The sequence below is a fragment of the Anopheles aquasalis genome, chromosome 3 (genome assembly GCF_943734665.1).
Source record: "Anopheles aquasalis chromosome 3, idAnoAquaMG_Q_19, whole genome shotgun sequence".
NCBI classification, from domain to species: Eukaryota; Metazoa; Arthropoda; class Insecta; order Diptera; family Culicidae; genus Anopheles; species Anopheles aquasalis.
In genome coordinates, this window is record NC_064878.1 from 16,489,561 (window position 1) to 16,501,556 (window position 11,996).

General features: G+C 45.1%; 1 protein-coding gene across 1 annotated transcript; it reads left to right on the forward strand.

The window, feature by feature from the left end:
* The first annotated feature begins 9,768 nt into the window (after nt 1–9,768).
* LOC126574029 (uncharacterized) lies at nt 9,769–11,091 on the forward strand. Its single transcript, XM_050233955.1, has one exon. It carries the CDS (start codon nt 9,769–9,771, stop codon nt 11,089–11,091), a length of 1,323 nt encoding a protein of 440 aa, XP_050089912.1.
* Nucleotides 11,092–11,996: the final 905 nt, after the last annotated feature.

Below are 11,996 nucleotides of genomic sequence, written 5' to 3' on the forward strand. Positions count from 1 at the left end.
AATCCCACGCACCGATGGTGAGCACCCGGCTACTCCCCATTGGAAGCGCGCTTGGTGTCCACTTAATCAGCAGCTTCATAAAAATGAAGATCACTTCTTCCACCTCCTTGGGCACCTTTTACCCACGAGTGAACCAGTGGGCGAATGGATTGGACGCTACACAACTCATCGGAAGCCGCATGCCAAGCAGCATGCGCGCACGGCCACATTATTTATGTGACCCTGATTCCGGTCGATTGTTTCCTCCTCTTCCTGGGCGCACCCTCTAAGAGAGAGGGAAGGAGTGGTGCAAGGTGAGCGATTTTTCTTCGCTCGCACACGGCGCTTCACAAAGTCCGGCCGCACGCAGGTGCCCTGGGCAACGCGATGGTCGCCCCGGGAGCGAAAGGCCAGCCAGGGTGCGCTTAATCGGACGCATTAACACGAATGCCGTCGCGGGCGCAGCGCGATCACGGAGCAAATGGTGACAAAACCCCCAACTCGATCCTCGGGGACCTCTTTTAATCAATCGACCATCCGGCTTTTGTGATTACGATTGTTTACCACTCACTCCAGAGCTAGCGCGCGCATACATTCAAGTGCCAGATTAGTAGGAGGCGAGCCGAGGACCGGGCACCCCCTGCCGGTTTTGTGCGGGATGAAACGAAAGCGCGGTCCCAGCTGACAGCTGAATGGCGTTCGCGAGGCACCAGTGCTTGGGCCACCATATCTCATCTGGCTCATTTGTTCGCGCAGCAACTTATCTATTCTTCTCTCTTCGGGGAGCGACTCCCAAGAGCAACAACAACAACGATCGCGTTTGTTACAATCCGACTCCGGCAATCCGATAAAGCCTAACGAGAACAAGTGTGCCCGGCTTGATATCGCCGCCAATGCTCGTGGCCCGAACCGCACAGCAAATGGTGACACTGTGGAGTTGGACAGACAGCACGCGCCCGCGCACCGCAACATCCTTTTTATGTTTTTACTCTCTATCTTTCTCGCCCTCTCTCTCTCTCTCTCCGTCTGTGCGAGCGATGCGAGTAGAGATAACGGAACGGAACGGCATCGTTCCCTGTCCCTAAGCGAGGCCGCCACGCCGGCGAGTTTGATGGCCAGAAAGGATGTGTTCCATTTTCCCCGAAACTAGGGTAAAATTGGGCGCACACGCCTCTGACCTTCACTATTTTTGGCTTTTCTTCTTATTCCCTTCCTTCGGCAGCGTACAGTTAATGCCAAGGATCGGGAATCCACCTGCTGCTGTTGCTGCTGCTGGTGGATGAGTTGCGGCTTTTCGTTTGCAAAGATCCTCAACACGGAGCGAGAGAGAGCGGCCAGGAGATCCTCTTGATCATGATCTCGTGCAGCCAGCTGATCCTCATCCTTCAGCATAAAGCCGCTGTAGCAGCAGTAAGGGCAATCGGCAGCAATAATTTACAAAGTCAAACAATCGAAATGGAATGCATCAACAATCGAGGGCGTGGAGTGGAGAAGGATAAATAGTGGAAGCAGGTTTGGATGTTTTAAGGTCGCTGGTACCGCTTTCTGGTTCTGCCGGCGATGCCGCATGTCCTTCTTTTATGTTGCCTTCCCTTGGATCCTTTTCAGGGATCGTCTCGAGCTGGAGAGGTTGCGCAGAAGGACTCTCAAAAAATTAGCAGCAGCAGGTACCATCAGGCCAACTGTTTATTGGCCTGGATGATCTGGGCTCGCATTGGCCGTGGCCGTGAGGTCGGACCCTTTGTTGTTCGCTTCTCGGATAGTTAATTCAAACATTGCGGGAGTGGGAATCTATGCGCTGGTTCATTCGTGGTTTCATGACGCGGTGATTGAAGCAGATTTCAAAACTGAATCTTTGACGCCTGAATCAGTGGGGCGTAACTCACGCTCAATGGAAAATTGTTCTAGCATCCTGGCCGTTTTACATATTGTAACGAACTCTTCCTCATTTACTGATTGAAACCATCGTAACCTATTCAGATTTCCTAATCGACGAAAGATACTGTGCTGTACGAGTGGTTTCTGGTTTGTGTAATAAACTCTAGGGTAAACGTTATAACTCATCAAAAGTTCCTTTAGCCTTTCTAATGGAAGATTATAATTATGACCAAGAAAGTTCCTCAACAATGTGATCGCGAACGAGAACGGCGTTCGATTGCGGCTGAATCAACGCTTCGGCAGCTGCTTTTAAGGATTCGGCTGTGCCAGACGTCGTGTCCTCACATTATCAACGAAAATTCCCCGCCTAGCCAGTGGTTCACGCAACCAACAAGGTCATCTCAATGGTTGGCAGTTATGCGAAGCGATAGGGAAATAACGCAAAATGAGTTACTTTGCTGGGTGGAAGACCAAATAACAATTGGTCTTCCATTGGGGCACTGAATTTCCAGCATTAATGGCTCTGGTTTATCAGCACTGCATTCACAATCTATGGCAGCAGCAGCATTGTAAACAGCATCAGAAATCGCATGGTTAGCTTTATCATACGTAACCGCGTCCATCTATCAGCAACTTCAGAAAAGGCGAACATGCAGCTTTTGGCAAACCGTCTTGCTTTCTGATTGAGGTGTGACCATTATTGTTTGTCCGATTTAAAAAATAATTATCAGCAACAATCACAATATATAGTACGCTGAGTAATTAATCGACGTTACGTGATACGCTATGATGCAAGCAACGATGCAAATGACAAATGCAAATTTAGTGACAATTTAACTGTACATTTGCAGCGTTACGCTAATTTTGATATGCGTTTGATCCTACCAGAGACCCAACAATGTGCTCCAGGTTTCTTCCTACTGCATTTTTGTTGCTTTGATCCTTCATTTCGTCTTTCGGATGTTAAATATTAATTCGATGTGCGGTAATTTCGACATTTTTTTTGTTTCTATTCATCCATACATTTGTCCTAAGTGATAATTAGTTGCATTCGCATCACTTGTTAAAATCGTTTGTAATAGTTAAATCGTCCCCTTGAGTTACTTGCGCAGTCGACAAAATTGAGCTGCTTGAGATTGGGAAACTTTTCACGAAGTCCCTTAAGACGGGTCGAATCCAGCTGACATTTCTCAAACAGCAGCTTGCGCAGCCGGTACATCGGGGTGGGCATGATTAAAAGCGCTGTTTTCTCCACCAATCCTCCAACAATTTTCAACACCTCCAGTCGAGCCAAGTGAGGTAAAAGTGCGAACGCAATAATCGGGGAACAATCTGCCAAATCGCGAAGCATCGTTAGTTCTGTGAGCTGTGCCATTGAATGGACTACGGCACCCATCAGAATGCCTCCATTTTCCGGAGTGAGGGACAGCTCAAGCTTTACGATCGAATCGGGAAGATGGAAGATTGAAGCAGGGTCAACGAAACCGTGGATCACCCCCAGATGCTGCAGGTTCGTTAATTTGCTCAAAACTAAAAACACCGCATCCGGTCCTTTGATTACTCCAAAGCGGAGTTTTCGAAGATGGGTAAGATTGTATAAATGATGCAGGACACAGGAATCAGATATCGAAAAACTACTTGTAATGGTCAATTCCTTGAGCAGCGTTGATGTTTTACATATCGCCGCGAACTGGTCTTCGTGTATATCATTGAAGCATCGGAGTGTTTCAAGATTTGTCAACTGTCGATAGACCTTGTGCTCTACAAGTGAGTGGAAGCTCTGATAATTAGGAGATCTTATCTTTAATTGAACCAATTTTTCCTGCTGAATGTTATTATCGTATTCGTGAAGCACTTCGCTCGTTGTGTCAAGGTTTTGTAGCGATGGCATGTCGAATGTAGCCGGAATAGGGTAATGCAGCCTCAGATTCCGCACGGATTTACTGTGAAGCGTGATCCATGATGATTTGGGAGCGTTAACATATTCCTTCCAATTGTTCAATATTTCCAAGGAATGTAATTGTGGCATGAGGCGCATTGTACTACCAAGCAACGTTAGCATGTCTATTCTAAATCGATGAAAGTTCACCGCTAAACTTTGCAGATATTCCGTTTTCCAAAGACAAAGAGACTTGAAAAATACTACATTATCTTCTTCCATATTACATGTTATGTGCCACTTTATGCTTCGATAACAACGTTGCGACTGTGAGATGAGCTGTAGCACTTCACGTTGTCTCTGTTGTTCTAACGCCTGGGGGGATAGGCTATCGGCATTTGGTTGGTTGTTTGACCAGACATTTCCTACAGTGCCACGCAATATTTTTTCACCCAAAATAATCCGAAACCGCTTGATGTTGTGATTCGAAAAGATGATCCGGTTCCACCGCTGGCACACGAGGGACGCATTTTTAACGTTGACCAGATCGAGTTGCTCGAAAATATTCACCAATGCCTGCCGAAAAGATTTCCCATTGTAAATGTACCACTACAACATTTCCAGAGCAGCTCTCGCTCACCTCTTCTGGCAGGGAATCAAATGGATTGTGGTCTTCACGTAGGTCCATCGTACCTTTTTGCACAACACAGCACAGCCCTTTTCGTAGCACAATCGTCTTCACCTAATGTAATCGCGATCGCTGTCGTAGTTCAACTGGCGCTCCACAGACGGGTGACGGGTCCGGCCACTGCAAACGCACAATACGTCACTGGAATCTCCTCAACACTTTATCAGCCGAAATTCCCAAATTTCCGGTATAGCGGTTCAGAAAGTCGGCAGGGTCAATGATTCACAGTTTTATTGGAGCCCTAGGGGAAGTACGCGAGTTGCATTGTGCCGTCGATTGGATGAGCTGATGCCATTGGGTTTACTTGGTTTGGTTGTAACATAGTGGAATGCCTTTTAACATGACCACATGCTCATCTGGAAAGGATTGGCTTTGCATTGCACTATGCTCACAACAGATCCCACTAGCACAATTAATGAAAGGACGATATCTTCAATAATACTATTTTTGTATTGTGGTAAACAATTGGTTAATAATGACAACTACAAAAACTGTTGCAATTTCGGATTTTTTTTTACTTTTTATAAATGTTTCATCCTTTTTTTTAACGTGAAGATCGTTTTGCAACAATAATTTGGAAAAGCAGGAGCACAAGTTAAGCAACGGTAGAAAAACATGTCTAGAGTTAGTTGCTAAAATATCAACACGTAATAATAATTCAAACCAAATAATTACCATGTTTTTTTATGTTTTTCATTTTTTTATATCAATTTCTTTGAAACATTCATTTTTAATTTTTAGCGGTTTTTGGAGGTTGCCAAAAGTTTAGATTTTTAGAAGATTTAGTTTAGAAAAATTCTTTAGGCTTTAGGTTTTTTTCCAGATGAAACAAATTATTAACAAGTTTTATAAAAAATCTACGTTACCACCTGGCCAACAGTGCAGCAATAAAGAGTTTAAAATTAAAAATGGTTTTTTGTTGTAGTATTTATGATGCCCACTATTTCGAATGAACCTTCTCCTCTAATCAGTCTAATTATCCAAAGTTTCTGTTCATAAATTTAACGGTTTTTGGCTTCTCGAGGGTAGCCTATGTCTTCACAAGTTCTCACCAAATTCGAGAACGCCCATGTTACCATTTTTCATGCCAACGAATTCTCATTCGTTTGATGAAAACCATTTCCTTGCCCCACATGTTGCTCTTACAGGACACTACACCTCATGCTTATCGAGAGCTAATGATTAAAAATATGAAAACAACGCGATGATGCTTCGTAATTTAATCATCCCTTATCCCAATTCCCCACCACCGCACATTTCCTCGAACTCCTCCTCGCTCTAAAAACGCTTTAAAAACCAAACCACAACCATGCGGACCGTTTTTGACCCATTTCTTTCGTTTCTATTTTTCATTTTAATAAACTAAACATCAAAGCACTCTAGCCCAGGCTCGGCCAGCCCAAGGACTCCACGTTGCTCTGTTCTGTCCACGGGGACTCACTCATAAAATTCACCCAGATAATGCCTTTCTTATGTTCCCAAAGTAGAGTCTCGATTCCCTTTTTCGACCACACAGCACACAACCAACCAAACCAGCCAGCCAGCCAGCCATCCATGTGATCTCTGCTCTCACCTCCTGCCAAGTGCTTCAGTGTAGTGTTTTGTTGGTATTTGGTAGTTTTAATAATTTTCCAAAAATCCCCCACCACACAAACAGCGCACACAAAATTGAGATATCATGTTTGCAGCCCCGCTGGTCGCAGAGCAGCATAAGAGCCCGAACCAGCCAGCCACATGGGGTTTTAAGGGCTCGTTAGTTTGGTAGTTTTATTTGCCATCGCGTCCGACCAGCGATCGTCTATCGGTCGGTGTGTCTTGGGAGGAGAGGAGAAGGCCCTCTCCGGGTGTCAAGGATGTGTGAACCGAACCGTATGAGCGCCCTAGTGAGGGGCAAAATTAAAGTCAACATTGGGAGCCCCAGTTAAAGTGCCCCATCCGGTCCGGTAGCTCTGGTCCTCGCATGACCGGTTTGCATTAGTTACCGATATGATAAGGATGCTATTTATGGGGAGAGGATAAGAAATAAACAGTTTTTCCCCCACTCCTCATGATGTGTGAGATGATGATGAGAACGTTTCCAACACATTCCAAGGAGAGGAAGTGTTTTGAAGAATTATCTATTTGCTTTCGGGTGAATTCGTTTTAATTATCCTCTGGCGCTTCTTCCCTTTTGCCTACGCTGGGATGCAAAGTCAACAGTTAGTGGAAACATAAATGATAACATCCCTCGCAAAGGGCGGACAAACGATTCAAGACTCCGGTGAGGTACTTTCCATATTTTCAGATCCAGATAGCATTGTGTCGCGTAATATTTTCACCGCGCTTTCTTATCCAATTAAGGGCCATGTGCCTTCTTCTTTCCCTCTTCTCCACACACCACCAAAACCGGGGACCGAATAAAAACGGAAACCGGGCAACGGTCGCACCAAATCGTCTGACAAATTCGTTTTCGGCGAACGCAATCGAGCGTGAAACTCGTGAAGGTGGTCGTTGGCCAACTACCCACACCCACAGATTTAACACCCGAGGAAATATTTTAATCCACCTCCCCCAACACCCATCCACCCTCCCTCACTACCAAAGATCATGAAGCATAAGGCGTACCATTCACCTGGAACGCAGGAACGCACCCGTAAAGAGGTCCTTTTACGAGGACTGCGTATCGCCAAACTCGGGAACGCGAAAAAGTGGCCACCAAAAACCCCTGGGCCTGGGTGGTGTACATGCCCCCCCCCCCCCCTTGGGGTGGCAAAATAATGGAAGTATAAATAAATAATTTTTCACATTTCCCGAGACCACCAGCGAGCGACCATCCATATTTATGTGTCCTCCACCGGTTTGGAATAGCCTGGCCGTGGCCATCACCAACGCCAATGGGGAGCACCCAACATGGTTTCGCATTTTTCCCATTATTTTCCGGCACTCCTTCGTCCCCTTGCCTTGGTGTGGCTACCTTTGGGATGCGTTGCTGGAGCGGCCGCATCCGTTTGAAGGCGTCCCCGCCACTCACCGCTCATTTGTCTTGGCTGTCGCTTTGCGCGTTCCTCGCTTTTGGGCTCGAAATAAGTACCGGACCATAATCCGGAACAATTATCCAAAACGTAGCCACAGGGACACGGTGCACGGTTCGCAAAATCGGGATCACCCCCGGGCGGTTAACAAACGTTGCCCTCTGCTGCTCCCTTCTCCATTGTGCCGTCGACGTCGACGGCGTGAACATATGTAATCGGCTTCGTCGGTGCATCATCCAGACAGATGCGGCGGCAGAGAGAGAGAACGCCAGAGCGGGTGGAGAGTGATCCTCGATCCTCTTCGATGGTTCGATGTTATTTTTAATTTTCTTTCCCTTTTTTTGCGGCCCTTTTTCGGGGCCTGAAATGGGCTTAACTCCGGTAGCCGCTGCCGACGCCGACGCGCCACCCCGCAGGGAGTTCCATTCCTTCCGTTCCTTCCTCTTTTGTTTTTCTCCCGTTTTGTTCCGATCGGTTCGGTTTTTGGTGAATTTTGTTTGTTTTTCGCTTCTCTGCTACCGTTCCGCGTTCCGGTCGGCCAGCTTTTTGGGACAATCGTGCATCGCGCGTCGGCTGCAAATGGTATCAATGGCGGCGACGGATTAGAGAGTTTCCGTAGAGAGGTATCGGTAGCAAACGAGGCTATACCGACGGTGCTGGTTGCACTTTGTTGCCAAATGAATGAATGCAACACCCTGTCCGCCAGTTGCAGGGTGATCGCACAGTGGCACGGTGGTCACAACAACAGGAGGAGCCAAGGCAGAATGAGAATGTGCAGCGGGTAGGTCATGCGGAACGGATCCTGTGGGTCGTAGCGTCCGTTTGTGCGGAAGAACGGGATTAAGAGGGGCCACTTTTGGGCCAATTTGTTGCACGGAGGCGTCCGAGATGTGGCTGGAAGACTGTTTGGTAAGGCGATCGAGCTTACAGCAGCGTTTAAGATACAAAATCTAAAAGACAGGCCGGGGAGTAAACATCAATTACATGGTTACGGTGCACAAAACAAACACTTAACTTACTTCATTGAACATGAACTTACTTCATTTCACTTCTTCTGTCATCATTGGAAATATGGTTTTAATTATTAAGCACAAATATCTGAATATGAAGGCGGTCAGCGGATGTTTAATTATTACCTTATGCCCAGTCCAGTAGTATAGTTGGCGAAATATATAAAAAGCACTCGATTCTGCTTTAAATTAACTGAGAAATGCCTGCTACTCCGTGAGGTAGTCGTCAGTGCCTTTGAGTATGACAATGTTATTGCGACGCTTGTGTCAATGTCCAATAGTGAGACAGAAAAAAAGCTTTGAAACACTTTGAACCGATTTTTAGCTCAGGACGGTCAAATTGTTTAAAGATGCGAAAGAACTTACAAGTTTAAAACCTCTATAATAAACAAAAAAAGTAAAATAAAATAATTAAGAAGTCAAATGGCTCGCATGACATGTAAAATTATAAAGTGTACTGCTTCCGATAACCGTCGTCAAACATCAGCATCAGCTGCTACTATGCCAGATGTTTTGCTGGGCTGATTGTACCGACTTCACTTACCGTGTGCCAATTTCAGAGAATTCTATCTTCCCAACAGAGCATTGTGGCGTCGGCGTTGATTGTGGCCCAGCATAGTCGGCGTCATGTATCACAAAACGAATGACGATTAGGGAGCGCGCAGGATTAGCGAGCGCTTTATCACCAGCTGGGTGACGAATTTGTACGCGAGAATGCTGTACAACATGGTGGCTAATATCTGGGAGTTAGTGATTAGATAGTTTGTACATCGCTCCCACTTGCTCCCCTCGGTCCAGATAGCTAAAAAGTTGATTAAAAGCTGACAGCGGATGTTTATCGTAGGGCTCGGAATGGTAGATATTGTTTTTTTTTTCTCTCAGTTCTATTCGTACAGTGAACGAAATCGCGAGCGCAACTCCGTCTCTGTGTTGAATTGAAACTGAAATCGGTGCAACACTTTGTGAGTAGTAAAAATTGAGTGAAATGGCCGCAACTGATTGCGCAACTCCGTTCGATTTACTACCAGACGAAGTAAGCAAGTCGATCGCTTCAACGCTCTGGGCAGTTCTCATTTGCTGGTGATTCTTTTGTAGGTTCTGTGCATGATTTTCGATCTTCTGGATCTAAAGGACGTGAAAAATGCATCTCTCATCTGTCGGAGATGGCACGATGCCATCTTCTTGAGCGCATATTCAAACAGATTCAAACTGTTAATAGATTGTTCCTGGTCGACGAGATGGAACAAAGATACAGCGTATTCCCTACCAAGGATGATGAAAGTGATTGATGCAGTGGCAGATACTCAACGGTGCTATAAACACATGCATCTCACACTTAGCCGCACTGGCACAGATGATGATTTTCAGGTATTTTGGAAATATCTGCACCCGAAATTAACGGCACATCTCTGCTCGCTGGTACTAGAGCTAAGAAGCTGCTACTCGAAATCGGCTATCTCAACAATATTCGATGCGATAACGCAGATGCCGAAGCTTCAATCGTTATCAATTGACAAGTGTTCGGCACCGTCCTACAACTTTCCTATCGTGAAGAGCGCCACTGTTAAGCATCTAGAAATGGACGATACATTTATCTCTTTTGATATGCCAGAATTAGAATCGTTTGTAGGGCCACTGCCGGCACTTGCTCAACCGAATCAACCGCTGGTGTACTCTAATCTGAAACGCGTCACGTTGACGCATAGTTCAGTGGAATTGCAAGATAAATCTTTGATCGAGAGATTGGCTCGCGTGCAGATGCCGGAATTACAATCGTTTGAAGGAATGTTACAAGCACTAGCTCTATTGGATAACATCGCTGAATCTCGGATGTTTACTAAGCTGAAACGCGTCACGATAACGGCACGTCGATTGCGATTGGAAGATAAATCCATGCTTCATCGATTGGCCCATGTGGAAACGTTGATACTGGCAATTTTCTCAATAGATGATTGGGTCCTACCTGCAATTTGTGATGCATGCCCTGCTCTTAGGCAACTGTATTTCGTTTGGGATCAGTTCAATATCAAACCAACCACATTAGGACAGCTTTCTAAGTTTGTCAATCTTCGTGAACTAATTTTTAATTCCATGTACATGAATCATAGGCTGCCTCTTGACTTTGACTTTGGCTTATCGCAGCTAACTCAGCTTGAGCTACTGAATCTAGGATCAGATGTGCTGGAGGCTCGGAGCTTAATGCGTCTCTCCAAATCGATTAGATGTCTTACCGTGCAAATCGCGTATACAAATGAAGAAAGAATATTAAAGACCATAACAGACTCTTTGCCGCAGTTGCAAAAGTTGCGTCTAAATTACTCAAGCTATCCACGCGTTGCAGTAGACAAGCGCACAATGATGTCTCTTCATCATCTTAAACACTTGGAGGTACTGGTGATCGAAAATGCGAAAATCAGCGAATCGGTTTTCCTTGACACGGAAGCTCCGATGCCTGAAATGCGCGAGCTGGTGTTCGTAAATTGTGAACTGGGCCGCCATCGCTTCCGCGGATGGAAGAGAATGTTTCCCAATCTAGAGCAAATTAAGATACCGAGGAAGCTAACACCGAGCTACTTCAGTAAGGATATCAAATCAATTGATTTGAATATTTGGTCAAGAAGAAGCGCAACACCGGCAGCGGCATAGAACGCAGGCAAGCAGAGTAAAATACGAACAGCTCAGAAGAGAAGAGAATAGCTCCACCAGGTTAAGCAGTGAAAGAACGCACGAAAATCGGATGTTAAATAAAGTCCAAAAGGATGTAATGAAAGAACAACCATGAACTTATTGAGAAAATGTATGAAACAAGCAAATGAGGATGAAGTTATGCATGAGCGTTCCCTTCCAGGCCTACTTCTAGGCAGTAATCAATCAACAAGAGATCAATCGAGAGGATACCGTATGCATTAAAAAAAAAGAGACAAAACTAGCCGATTTTTCAAGGGCAAACCGTCAATCGCACTACTGAAACTAAAAATACAGCACCAATAGTAGTTATCCATGAGTCATCAGACAAAATTTGAAAACTCTATCAGTCGAACTCTAATCGTGATGGTGAAAAATGTGAAGCAACTTCGTTCCGAAGTTTATGCTTTTCCACAGACGGGTATCCTGATCCGTCCAAAAAGTTCATCGTGTGTCAGTTTGTGAGCGCCGGTTATGGCCAAATTTCAGGGCTAGCTTTAAACGTAGGATCTATTGTAACAATTTATCGCAAAAACGGAGGATGAATTGATTGAAAATGCACAGAAAGAGTTGAAACACATATGCGCAAATATGTTTTCGACTGCCATGTCGAAATTACTGGCTAACTGGCGGAATCCTGATCGGAATAGCTCTAATTCTTTTTTCTTATAAACTGATAAACTCACTTTCCACGTGTGATTTACAGAACTCAATTATCAGTCATAGTTTATTTTTTCTCACCTTTCAAATTTTTTTCTCTTTTTTTAATGCATACGTTTCTTCTAAATCTCGAAAAATATAACACCTCTTGTTGTATCCCACTGCACAGTCCTTTTATGGGGCCAACATTTGCCAAAGCTTTTGAG